The 13,835-nt window shown below is 54.6% G+C and overlaps 1 protein-coding gene across 1 annotated transcript; it reads right to left on the reverse strand.

Moving 5' to 3' along the window:
• Positions 1–1,445: 1,445 nt before the first annotated feature.
• Positions 1,446–12,977, reverse strand: LOC138840880 (oxytocin receptor). Its single transcript, XM_070041274.1, has 2 exons — positions 12,080–12,977; positions 1,446–1,693 (listed from the first exon to the last, which is right to left on the reverse strand). The coding sequence occupies exons 1-2, from the start codon at positions 12,975–12,977 to the stop codon at positions 1,446–1,448; spliced, it is 1,146 nt and encodes a 381-aa protein (XP_069897375.1).
• Between the last annotated feature and the right edge of the window lie 858 nt (positions 12,978–13,835).

Raw genomic sequence — 13,835 nt, forward strand, 5'->3', positions numbered from 1 at the left:
CAATGTCCCGTTTCTCCGCCTCTTTGCCACACTTATTACTGTCCATCCTTTTGGGTATAGCCATTCTAGTGGGTAAGTGGGCTGGACCCTGGCTGTTGTTTTCCCTATATTCTCCTAATAATGATCAGCATTGTTTCCTGGGTTCAGTGGCCATTTGTAGAGTCTCATGGAATTTCCTGTCTGAGCTGGCTTAGAACCATGATCCTTAGATCTTGGCCTCCTGAGTAGCTAGGATTACAGGTGTGAGCCACCAGCACCCAGCTCAACTTTGTACCTCTTTTCCAGGAAAGGGGGGGGGAGGGCATTCTGTGTTCCTTCCATTCATTTATGAATTTAGAACTAGCTCAATTTCAGAAAAGAGCCTTCTAGGATTCTGATCAGGACTGCATGGCATCTGTTCCGTTTGGAGACAATGACTCCATCCTCACAACACTGTCTCTCATCCGCAAATACAGAACGCTTCTGCACTCAGCTAAACCTCCCTTCCTTTCTCTCAGGGCATTTCACAGCTTCTAGGGCACAAGCCTGATATTTTTTGTCATCAAATTTATTCCTATATTAAAACAGTATCTTTAAATTCCCACGTTAAAGTAGTATCTTTTGTTACTATTATAAATGGAATGTCTCTTAATTTCATTTTTCTATTGTTCATCAGTAGACTAGAGAAATGCAGTTGATTTGTCTGTATCAATCTTGTGATCTTGCTAAACTCATTAGTTCCAAAAGGGATGTTCGTGTGCACATGTGTCTGCATGTCTTAGGATTTTGTACGTACAAAATAGTGTCATCAACAAAGAATTTCTTTCTTTTGTCTTCCTTTAGGATCTTTTATCTTTTCTTTCCCACGCGTTCACTACAGATTATCTTCTTAAAATAGTTGCAACTCGGGTTCTCTTTGGCTCTCTGCGTCAGATGATCTGACAGAGAAACCCACTGCTTGTAAGGCTTCCTCTTACAAGCTGGTCCTCAGGATGCTACGACTGGACCACTCAACGGCAGAAAGCACTCTGGAGGTCAGGAGGAATTTAGCACCAACCTCTCATCTAAGATCCTGTCCCCACCGAATATCCCAAACCCAGAACACTGGATTTCCTGACCCACCCTAAACTTACTACCTTTGGCAAGAGCTCAGAACAAATGAGTAAAGATATTGGAGTGAAAATACAGTGTGTGTGTGTGTGTCTGTGTGTACATGTGTGCGCATATGCGTGCAGGGCAGGAGGGGGGATGGGGAGGAGAACACACATGGGAGCCCAGAAGAGGTCACCACAACCTCTCATCCACCAACAAGACCACCTCCCCATCACGCACCAGAACCCGCCCAGCACTCAAGCCATGGAAAAGACAAGCCAAAGGCTCCTTATCCACCTACGTGCACAGCCTCCAAAGGGCAGCCTGCCGTCGGCTGGCCCTGGCCTTCGGAGGCGCCCCGGCCTGGCCGTGGGTCACACTGTGGAGGGCTGGGAGCAGCTCCTCTGGCTGGAGCTGCGGCGGCTCAGGACGAAGGTGGACGAGTTGCTCTTCTTGCTGACGCTGGTCTCGCTGGGCCGGCTGCCCTTCAGGTGGCTAGAGGAGCAGCAGAGGAAGCGCTGCACGAGTTCGTGGAAGAGGTGGCCCGTGAAGAGCATGTAGATCCAGGGGTTGCAGCAGCTGTTGAGGCTGGCCAGCAGCATGGCAATGATGAAGGCCGAGGCTGTGAGATGGAGGACAAGAGAAGAGGCTGTCAAAGTCCAGCACCAGGCTCTGAGTTCAAATCCCAGTACTGCCCCCCCCAATGTTTCTTTTCCACTGAGAAATAGCACGCAGAAAATCATCTTAATCCCGGGTCATTTCAAGTGGAGGAAAAAATTTTCAAGTCTCAGTTTCCTTCAATGGCCGTAAGCCTGGTAAACTGTAGAAATCTCCTGCCAACAGATGAGGTGAGATGACCCCCAGAAACCCCCCAAAGAAAACAACAGAAGTCAGAATCCCCGTCCCCGCAGGGCCTTGCGTCCAGCAAGAGAGCTGGAAATCCACCGCTCTCATTTCTCCTGAAAATTTTGGCAGAAAGAACCAAGAATTTAAGAGCTCAAGCCGGAGAAGCCATCTTCCCTGGGCTGCGGGCACTGCAGGAGCTGGACACAAATGCCAACAGAAGACCAGGAGAGTGTGCTGGGCACCCACAGAAGACCAGGAGAGTGTGCTGGGCACCCACAGAAGACCAGGAGAGTGTGCCGGACACCCACAGGCACCAAAGCCAGGCGCAGAGGCAGCCGTCCATCCGAGGCCCTAACGTGGGTTCCCAGAGCCCAGAGGTAACTGAGAACTTTCTGAAAATGTAGGTTCTCAGGCCCATGGCTGGAACTACCTAGTAAAACCGGGAAGCTGGGCTTGGGCATGTGTCGTCACGAGTTCTGATGCACACCCAGGTCTGAGAACCACTGGTCTTGTTAACCGGTGGCGTCTGGTGGGACAAAAGCAAAGGACATCAGACAGTATTACAAAAGAGACCTTTCAGAAAGCAAAGGAGTGGCTCTCATCCTGGAAAGTGACGTTATCACGAATGGAAGCGCAGTGGTGAAAGCAAACAAGCCAGTGCTACCCAACTCCTTACGTTCGCTACAAGAGAATTGTAAATCTATGTATGTAAATATACACATATGCATATATATATATTTGTGTGGGTGAGGAGATAAATTCAAGTTTTAAATTAAAAATCACCTGCCAGACTAAAAATATAGATGTTCAAAACTCACACAAGAGGCTAAAAAAAATAAAAATAATGTACGTGACACTAAGAAACAAACGATCAGCCACAAAGTGAAGAACAAGGGCGAATGAGGTTCTGAGATGCGACAGAAGGAAATGTCACACCTGGGCCTAGTGTTACATACTCATAAGATGAAAAGCCCCAATTCCAAATGCTCCCAAGTCAGCGCGGTTTGCGGTACGGACATGATGCCACGCCTCTCCCGTGTCAGCACAGCCGAAGCGCAGCCGCAGGGAACACATCGTCCAGCACACCCTTAAGTAGCATATATCAGCAAACGAACCAGAAATGAATCTCATGACACTTCATTATGTACTTGCAAATATTCTAAAACCCTAACAGCGATTTGCCTCTTTGCATTCAAAAAAAAATCTTCTGGCTTTTTAAAAATAAATCTGTTTTTAAAGAGAAAAAAAAAAAAGAAACATTATAGGGCAAAAACACAAGTATATAATGAGTTGCTAAGAAACCAGGTAGTCTGGCTACCTGTGAGTGGCCGGCTTGGGGGACAGTCAAGGACCAGGGCTGGGTCCCTGCCCCCTCCTGGTAGCCACCGATGCAGTGGCTGATCTAGCTGGCTTGGTTCTTTGGGGTTATGAAAAACCCTCTCTAAGCCAAACCTGCTCTTGTCCAGCGGACAGCACTAAGGACTCATTTGAAATGTCTTTAATTTCATGATACCCTAATCATCCAAAGATAGGACTTCACAAGGATGAGACTTCCAGCCTCCACGGGCAGCTGAGAGCGGAGCTGGGCAGAACCAACCACAGGGGTAGGCCCTGGAAAGCGCCCCAAAGGGAGGACGCAGCGGGAATGCAGGCCCAGGGGCGAGCACAGGTCAGAACACTCAGCAACTGCGTGGGGCAAGGATGGGAAGAAGCCAGAAAGAAGAAGATGGAGCGGATGTCCCATAGGTTAAGCGGAGCTGTGGATAGCTTCTGAGCAGGCGATGATGGATTCACTTCAACCTGCCTTCTGCACTTCTGAGCCAAGTGTAGGCTACAGGGTTGCCCTCTCTGGTGTCTAGGAAAGGCTTTGCTTGATTACCAAGGAACCAGAACTGAACAAAGCCGGGGAAACATTGCCCTTCCATTTCATGGTGTCATTTCCAAGGAAGCAGGAGACAATTCTGGTTATCAGCATCTCTGCATAGGTCCACCCAGAACAGTAGTTCCTGAAGCAGCCCTGACTCCATTTTCTAGATGAAGGAACAAAGTTCAGACCAGGTGACAGACTTCCTTGAGAGCTCACAGCAAGTTACCCTATGTTCGGTAATGGGGTCTGGTTCATTATAACTCGGCTGGCATTCTCACGTGCCACATTGGTTCCAACTAGTAAAATCTTACCAGTCCCAAAGCAAAGACATGGGCTGACCAAGCAATCACACTCCCGGTGTGCTCTGAGGAGCAGAGAGAACAACTCTTTTGTTTCTGGAACAAATAGGGCTCCCTGCTAGGCTAAGTGCTGGCTGATCAGCCCACTACCCAGCAGCAATCTTTCAAGAGCCCCACCGTGCCTGGGAGAGGAAGCAGGACCTCCTGACTGTCTGTCCATCTGTCTGTTCATCCATCTATCCGTCTGTCCATCCAATCATCATCCACCCTTGCCCCTGACAAGTTGTCAATAGATTACAGCTTGTAGGCCTGCTATTTTTATAAATTTTATCAAAACCTTGTCCTGGCCATTCACCTGAGAGCTCCCTACGGCAGAGCTGAATAGGTGTGAACAAGACTTTATGCCGTACAAGCTACTGGGCCCTGGACTGAAAAGGCCAGGCAATCTTTGGTTAAGCGTAGGAAGGTGTGCAGAGCACAGGGCAAGCTCAGACCCCTTCTCCCACACTGCCACACACCAGAACCCTATGCTGCCTCTCCTTCCTAATCATCCATACTCGGGCATCAACCCTAGCTCCACCCCTGGTGAGCTGTGTATTCTATGGGAAATCATCTAACCTCTCCTCTTCTCAGGTCCTCCAGCTGTACGGGTCCCATCACAGGACTGTTGCAAGACAAGTTTGAGATATCCAAGCCCTATCCAGGATTTAAGGCCCCGGTAACAGCAGACCATGCAGCTCAGCTACTGTCCTGACCAGGGCAATGGGAGCAAGTGCTCGTGGAAGGTTGCAGCTAGGGTGACAAGGAAGATTCCTGAGACTGTCCCTTTTGAGGAAGGGGTGAGTTGAAGGGGCAAAAATGTTGCAGGGATGACACAGATCAAGATGCATATAGTACACACAGTGTTTGTTAAATGGCAGACTAAATTCAGTACATATCCTACAAATTGGGGAAAATGAGGAGGAAAGGGGTATGTGGGGATTGATCAAGGTGTAATGTAGTCATAATCCACTTTGTTGAATGGCAACTGCTTTAAAGATAATTTAAAAAAATAGGGCTGGGAAGCTGGCTCAGTGGTAGAGTGCTTGCCTCATATGCATGAGGCCCTGGGTTTGATTCCTCAGCACCACATATGCAGAAAAAACCAGAAGTGGTGTTGTGGCTCAAGTGGTAGAGCACTAGCCTTGAGATGATGAGCTGAGGGACAGTGCCCAGGCCCAGAGTTCAGGCCCCAAGACCAATAATAATAATAATAATAATATTTTGTATAAAGGAAAAGAAACCTGAAGGGAGGCTGCGGCTGTCATGGGCCATGTTCAGACAGCAGGGTCTTTGTGGAAGCGTTGGTTATAAAATCACATCTCCTCCTCACCTGCCATAAAGTTCAGGCCTTCCCCGGGGACCAGGATGCCAGCCAGAAATCACCAGTCGGTCCTTCTGGGAGACATGGCAACTGAGAGGCTGCCCTGGGGCGGCCTGGCTTGTGCCTAGGGCATTTTGTGGGGGAGGACAAAATCTATGCCAGGCACTGGCTCCCACAGGGAACCAAAATGGAATTATTGAGTCCTAGCCCTCCCTCAAGAGACTCACAAACTGGAGGGGGGGGGGGGTAAAAGTCCAGAACAGCATTAGACAGGGGGCAGGGAGGGGAGGCCACGCACTTGGTGCAGTGGCTGAGAACCAGGGGAACGTCACGTGAACAACTCCTATCTGCCAAGCAGGACCGTGAGCTGAAGTGGCCACGCATTAGAGGCCGGTGTCACCTGCTGGGTGATTCTTCCTGGGAGAGGAGAATCGCTGTGTATTTCTGTGCAGCTCCATGATTCATGGAGGGCTCAAGGCCCTGGGGCCGCCGGAGGACGGTATGCGCTGGGCATTCCACCCCCGCTGGCTTGGCTTTACTCACTCCTCAAGAACTCCCACGTTCGGACTTCCCGGCACTCGGGGAGAGCTGAGAGCCCAAATTAGCCTAGGACAGCTGACGGGCAGCGGGCCACAGCCTCTCCTGAGACAACTACCGCGTTTCACGCACAACTCAGATGCACGGGGCAACTCGTCCATCTCAGAAAAGTCAGGTCCAGCCCACCCTGTGAGGCCTGCAAAAGACCCTCAGACAAGACAAGGCACGCCCAGCAAGACCTACTCCAGGGCTAGGAGGAATCTGGGTGTAAGGCCTTTTTTGGATCTGCAGGGATTGTCTGGGTCCTTAGCAGGCAGTCTAGGGGAAGGCTTTAAAAAAGTTATGTATGCTTGAATAAAAATGAAGGCCCATGCCGGGTGCCAGTGGCTCACACCTGTAATCTTAGCTACTCAGGAGGCTGAGATCTGAAGATCGCGGTTCAAAGTCAGCCTGAGCAGGAAAGTCTGTGAGACTCTTATCTCCAATAAACCACTCAGAAAACCGGAAGTGGCGCTGTGGCTCAAGTGGTAGAGCACTCGCCTTGAGCTGAAGAGCTGAGGGACAGCGCCCAAGCCCAGAGTTCAAGCCCCAGGACAAAAAAAAAAAAGAAGAATGGAGGCCCAGGATATACGATAAGATATTATCTTTGGAAAGACCATAACTTTGTAACTACGGTTTTTCTATAACTCACTGATGTGTGATCTGCCCACCTATGGCAGGGTCGGGATGAAGAGTCAGATGTATGAGCTACAGATTCTGCCCCTGGTCAAATCCAAATGACTTGTCAGGCTCAATGGGCTGGGCCTGAGAAAGAACCGTATTTTAGGAGAAAAGCTGGCTCTCCCTGCACGTGTCTAGGCCCTCCCCATCCGCTGACGAGCCACAAGTGGGAAGGTGGATGCCAAACCTGATAAAGATCCATGCAGGCATCATTGTCCACTAAAACTGCAGAGTCTTGGAGCTCCTACTCCAGATTCACTGAACAGACTGGCATTTGAAGGAAGTCCTCGGATGACCTGTGCACAAATAAAGCTTGAGAAGCATCATTCCAAGCAGCATAGGAGGTTGTAAGGGAAGAAAATAAGGTAACTGTCCAATTTCAACACAAAAGCTGCACTTACTGCTTTGTGCAACAAGCTCTTACTTATCCTTCAATACCCCTTTCAAATGCTGCTCTCTCTCAGAATCCTTTCTGATTTTTTTCTCCCTTAGGGAGACCGAATCAAGTAATGCCTCCTCAGGGTATTCACACTACGTGACAAAAAATACTTCTGCAACTGCATCGTTACTTTGGCTTAGACTCCTTAGCTGGTGACTATGTCCCATTCGTGGCTCTGTCCCCAGCTGCTAGCAGAGACTGGAAAATAGGAAGAGGTCGATAAGGGACTGACCTGAATCGAAGCATGAAATTAGCAGACAGGAAGTCCTGATAAATCAGCCATTGCCACTAGCACGTTGGAAAGGCAGAAAGACAATTTCTCTGCCTGACAACAGAATATAGACACAGATATCAAGGTCAAGGGTAGAGAAATAGAATGAGCAAGAGTGACTGCTGGCTCAGGTGTGAGGCAAGGGCTGTAGTGGGCAGAGGCTGAAGCAAGGAAACACTGGGTCAGCTGATAGGAAGCGTCTGCTCTAGCTGAACCCGGGAGGAAAGGCTGACTCCCAGGAGCCAGCACCAAAAGCCCAGGAACCAAGAATGCAGGCCAGGCCTGGGGGATAGGATTCTGCAGACTGCACACCACACGCCAGAGTCCAGGCTGGAGCTAGGCCCTGGTGGCTCACACCTGTAATCCTAGCTACTCCAAGGACTGAGATCGGAGGATTGCCGTTTGAAGCCAGCTCAGGCAGGAAAGTCCGAGAGACTGTTATCTCACCCAACAAATTTCCTTTTCCTGTAATTAATCAAAGCTTTGGAAGGGTGGAGAATGAAGCCACCTCGGAGCAGAAACCCAAAGGGAAAACATTAGCATTCGCCAAGAACAGAAAAGAACCCACAACTGCCCCATCGGACAAGAGTTTGCCCATTCATTGTCCACCTAATTCCAAAAATGTGATACCCAGAGGGCCAAGCCGGAGAGCTCTGTGGGGCTGAGCATGCAGAGCCTGTCTGCTTTCCTGCTGATCTCCATGGGGCTAGGTCACACGAAGGGCAAGTTCTTCCAAAGGGACCTTACCAAGGGCACAGCGGTACGGGAAGGAAGGCAGTCAGGTCACACCACAGGGATTCTGGAGCCCCAGAAACAGGAGGCTTGGAAGTCAGAAAAATGCTGAACACCGGGCCTCCTGAAGTCAGGGAAGCACGCACGCCCAGCCCCCAGCACACTCCTCCCCATCCAACACCCGCCGGTGCCCAGATCCTCAGCTTCGCTAGCCATGTGGTACTCACCGCTGCCCAGGCTCCCGTTCCCCTGCAGTGCTGCTGCGTAGAAAGTGTCCCATCTGCCCAGTCCAGCTCTTCACACCCCTCGGGTCCTCGCTTCTGCACCTCCTCCCCCACCCCACAGACGTGACGCAGGCTTTCGTCACCATGCCAGCATGTAGGTGTCCAGGGCACCGGTGTCCCCGCCCACAGCCGGAGGCTCCTCCCCCTCACGCTCACTGGACACATCACCTACTGCCCTGCCAAGTTCTGCTCCGGCCTCACTCCCCTCCGCCCAGGCTCAAGAACACATCCATCCCCTGCTCCGCCGGAAACCCCTGCTGAGCTGCAGGATCAGTCTCAAGAACACAAACCACATGTTTACGAAGTAGAACGGGGAGGCTGGGAGAGGACCTGGATCCCGTGGCCCCGTCTACCCCACCTCCAAGACCCACAAGGTAGGCCTTGCTGCGGAAGGAGACAGTGGACGCCCAGGGGGAGACCCGAAGGCCATGCAGTGCCAATCAAGCTCCAACACAGGCTGCCTGTGGCTCACGTGCCCTGGCCCTGCACAAGACTTGTGGACCCCAGGGGTCCCAGGGCAACAACCTCAGCCCCAGCGTGCCTCCCATTGTGAGGGGCAGGGGCGTGTGATCCTTTCCATAAAAATCAGCATGTTGCGGGGGGCGGGGGGAGCATTATTCTTTCTGAAATACAAAGATGGGTGTACAAGGTATGAATGGGGCTACGATTTTTTTTTTTCATTCAGAAACTTCTCCTGGGCTCCGGGGCCTCTGAGAAGGAAGCCAGCCCTTCCCATGTGCACCGGCAGGGAGCCCCAGATGCACGCCAGCCTGCCCCTTCTGGTCATCCACCCAGCTGCACTGACCCAGCGGGGCCTGTGCCCACAGACTAGCACCGTTGTGACTGCTGTTGTCATCTTACTGCTTTCCCCTCTTCAGAGCCTCTGCCGAGGTATTTGATCTCACAGAGGGACCTGAACACTGGGCCTGAGCTCTGAACCCATGATGGTAGTGCTTGTAGAGAAAGATGTCATTCAAAGGAGAGAGACAGACAGACAGACAGACAGAGAGACAGACAGACAGAAAGAGAGAGACAGACAGATGAGAGAGGAAGAGAGAGCACTTGAGGCTGTGGGGTCTGTGGTGAGGGTGCGGACGGTGTCCACCCCTCTTACCTTTATGGGTCCCCCATCAGTGAAGCTTGCAGAGCTCCTATTTGCCCCCCCCTCCCCCCCAGCCTGGTGTGATGATGTCCTGTGTGGCGTGGGACTCCCTAGTGCAGATATTTTTGCCTCCAGAGAGCAACCATTCACCCTGACCCCAGTCTGAGGCTCCTGCATGGCTGGATATGTGTTTCCTTCTGACTTCCATACTTACTGGTGCTGGGTGAGTCACGTCTCCCAAGTGACTGCACACAGCACCGTTTCTCAGGCCCATACTCTCCCGGGAATGATTTAGAGCAAGGCCTGGTGGACACGGGAATGCATTCCGGCTGATCTTGTCCTATACCCACGCTTCCCAGAGGCCGAAAAGAGACTGGGCCAAGCTGGTGGCCAGAGCCACGTCCTTCCCACCAGGCTCCCATCTGGATGGGCTCGTGTGCGCGAAAACACTCGGCGGCCTCAGCAGTTTCGGAGCCCTCCTCCCCCAAGTGCTCTCCACTGCGCTGTCAGCACCCGTACAGAAGCCTCGGACACTTCATGGGACACCATCCTTACCTGTGATAGAGGCAAGAAGCCAAAGAGCCAAGGAGACAGGACCTGATCTCCTAGACCGCCACATCCTCCCTGACCTTGACTTCGAACAGAAGCCATCTCTACTGATACTCTCATCCACAAGAAGACCTTGGGAAGACTCCATGTGCCCAGAGGCTCTGGCTCCACTTCAGCTGGGTGCTAAAACTTCCAACATTATCTATCCATCTAGCCATCCCTCTATCTACCTATCTGCATTTATCTATCTGTCTAATTTTAAGAAGGAAAAATAAGCTGTTCAGGTAGGTACTTTGAAAGCATAAAAAAGACCGCAAGTTCAGTCATGACGCAAGGGTTGGCTGTATCTTCTTTTTCTTTAGGTGGGAGGAAAAAGAAAAGGAGGAGGGTGGGTAGGTCGGGACACCAGGAAGCCACCTGAGAACTGGCAGAAAGGAGAGGGGAGACATCACGGAATGAACAGCAGAGACATGTCCTCATCCTTAAAGCCTGCCGCTACAGCAAGGGGAGGGAGGGCTGGGCTAGTAAGGGCAGGAGGTTTCCCCTTATCCCTGTGCTGAGGGGAGCGAGGCTCACTTCCTCAGTGGCTGATGTTCAAGCTTCTGGAGAAACAGGTATGCTCCACTGCTCTTTTTAGAAATACCCACCACTGGTTTCTGTCCATCCCAGCTCCCTGGCCATGCTACGAATCCCAGGGCAGCAAAGCCAGCTCTAGTCACTGTTCTGCCCCTAACTGGCTGTGCGCCTTCCTGAGCTTGCTGGGGCCTGAGCCCTCTATAAGGCCTGGCCAGGAGACCTGATGTCAAGTCAGGCTGAGTTCTGCGGAGCCCTCGTCGCAGGGTATGATGGGTATGGCATTCACTCTGAGGACCACTGGCCCTCCATACATGCTGAGTGGCGAGTGTCCTGGACACTGTGATGCAAACTGCATGGCTCCCTAAAGCCAGGAGTCTGTGGTGTATAGAAGGGAGCAAAGCAAAGTTACAGAATGGGGAAAAGAGGGCTTGCATTGAGATTTCAGATTCCCAAGGTGCTGGGTCTGTGACTGCTGGGTGTCATGACGATCCCATCAGAGCCAGGACATTTGCACTGGGTGGACGTGAGAATAAACTCCTGGATTTTTTCCAGCCAGTCTTAGAAGCCCCTGCTTCCCTCATGTATGCATGAAAGACTAAGGCGCAGACCACCCCGCCCATGATCTTTCCCTGTAAATTACTAGAACTGGCAGAGGTGAGGTGCTATTGACTCTAGGCTGAGGCCTTGGAGCTCTGTTCCCCAAACCTCCTCCTGTGGATGCTCCTGTGCCTTCTGACAAGCACAGGCCACCGTCCTGTCACCTGAGCAGCCTCCAGAGCAGAAATACACCTCTCCCAGCCTCCCAGCCAAACCTGGCTCCTTGCTTCTGCCTCTGGCAGGCACCAGCGTTAGTCCTGGGCACCTCTGCAATCTGCCTGCTCAGGGCTTCCCATGTGTGCCACCATGCACACATGTGAGGCTCATTACCCACTAAATGAGAGGTTCAGGAGCTTGCCTTCGCCTCCCCAGGATGCCCCAACAGTTGCCTTTTGCCAGTCTGGTTGGCTGGGTGAAAGGACCAGCTTGAGGCTGTCCTCATCCACACCTGACCTCGTGACCTGTCCAAGGGATGCTTGGACTTCAAATAGGAGCTTGGGTTTGGGCCCAGGTTGGAAACCTTCTTCCGCCACTGGCTAACTGCAGGAAAAGCAGTTACCTGCCTCAGTTTCCCCTCCCTCACAAGGAGCGGTGCAAGGCCTGTGTGCTAAGCACTCTACCTGCCATTTCTCCTTTTGTTCCCCCATTACCTGGCTAGGGCTGGAGCTCTTTATCAGTTCCATCTCACGGAAGACGGAATCAAGGCTCAGAGAGGCTGCCTGTCTATAAAGCCAGCCTGCCCAGGGCTAGGGGTGGCTGGGCCCAGAACTCTGGAAGCTCAGACCCGGTGTGCCAGCCGCCCTTCCCTCCGGGGGCCCCGCACTACCTTCCTTGGGCGCGTCGGCGTCCCAGACGCTCCACATCTGCACGAAGAAGAAGGGCGTCCAGCACACGATGAAGGCCAGCACGATGATGAAGGTCATCTTCACCGTGCGGATCTTGGCCTTGGAGATGAGCTTGACGCTGCTGACCCGCGCCAGGGCGGCGGGGCCCGCCGGGCCCGTGGCCGCCGCCGTCTTGAGCCGCAGGTTCTGCCAGATCTTGAAGCTGATGAGGCCGTAGCAGGCGGCCAGCACGATGACCGGCACGATGTACACGGAGAGCGTGATCCACGTGACGTAGGCCTTGGGTCCCCAGGGCTGGATGAAGACGGCCCAGCAGTCGAAGACGCCGTCGGCCACCTCGCGCAGCGAGAAGATGTGCACCTGCGGGGCGCTGACCACCAGGCAGCCCAGCCACGTGGCCAGCACGGCCAGGCGGTCGGTGCGCCTGCGCAGCGCGCGCAGCGGCTGGCAGATGGCCAGGCAGCGGTCGAGCGACATGAGCAGCAGCAGGTAGGTGGAGGCGAACATGCCCACCACCTGCAGGTACTTGACGAGGCGGCACAGCAGGTCGGGCCCGTAGAAGCGGAAGGTGATGTCCCACAGCAGCTGCGGCAGCACCTGGAACACGGCCACCACCAGGTCGGCGATGCTCAGGTGCTTCATGAAGAAGAAGAGGCGCGAGTGCTTGTGGCGCGTGGTGCGCAGCGCCAGCAGCACGCACGCGTTGCCGCTCAGCGCCAGGAAGAGGATGAGGCACAGCACGGCCACCTCCACGCGCGCCAGCGCCTCGTCGCGCCGCGGCGGCCCCGCGCCCGCCGTGCAGTTGCCCTCGGGCCCGGGCGGCGGCGGCGCCCAGCTGGCGTTGGCCGGCCCCGCGCTGCAGTTGCCCGCGCCCTCCATGAACGCGGCCGCGGCGGTGCGGGTGCCGAGCTCGGCCCCGGAGCCCGTCGAGGCGTGGGCGCTGCGGGGCTGGGGTTGAGGAGGCGGGGATGGCGCGGGCCCGGGACGGGGTGTGCCTGGGGCTCCGAGGGTTCGGGGAGGTGGAGGGAAGGGGGCCGCTCCCGGACGCCCGCGGTGGTGATCGCCGGATTCCACCCTGCAACAAACCGCGGACCCGTGAAAAGATGGCCGGGGGCGGGGGGCGCACCCGGGGGACCCCTTCCGGGAGCGTCGAAATCATCCGAGGCTTCCGAGCGCGGCCTCCGGGTCTCCCCGCCGCCCACCCCATCCCCGGACCTCCACCCGCGTCCTCCAGACCCTCAGCGTCTCCCCCAAGCGCGCCCACCCATCCCGCGCGCCCTCCGGCCTCCTACAGATAACCGGGTGGGGTCTGCATCTGACGGGGCGGGGGGGGGGTCAAGGCTGGGGAACGTTCTCCCCGACCCGCAGCCCGACGTGTGTGCGCGCGCGGGTCCGGGCAGCCGGGCTCCCCGCGTCTTGATCCCAGGCAGAGTCACTTTGCGCCGTCCCGAGCATCCCGTGCGCCCCCCGGGGAAGCGGGCGCCCGACCCCGCGCCGCCTCCGCTCCCCCCGCCCCAGGCTCTCCCCCAGCCCCACCCAGCCACCCTGGGGACCCCCCGTCCTCCTCCGTTCCCGGGAGCCGGGACCCCGCTACCTTCACCGAAGTTGGCCGCCGCCGGGGAAGTTGTGCCGCCACCGATCAAGGACGCGGGGCGCGTGGGGGCCGGCCCAGGGCGGGAGCGGGGCGGGCGGCGCCCGCGGGGTCGCCGGCCCGAGGTCTGCGCGCGGCGGCTCGCT

This window comes from Dipodomys merriami, unplaced genomic scaffold (genome assembly GCF_024711535.1).
Source record: "Dipodomys merriami isolate MVZ:Mamm:240054 unplaced genomic scaffold, mDipMer1.0.p SCAF_305, whole genome shotgun sequence".
NCBI lineage: Eukaryota > Metazoa > Chordata > Mammalia > Rodentia > Heteromyidae > Dipodomys > Dipodomys merriami.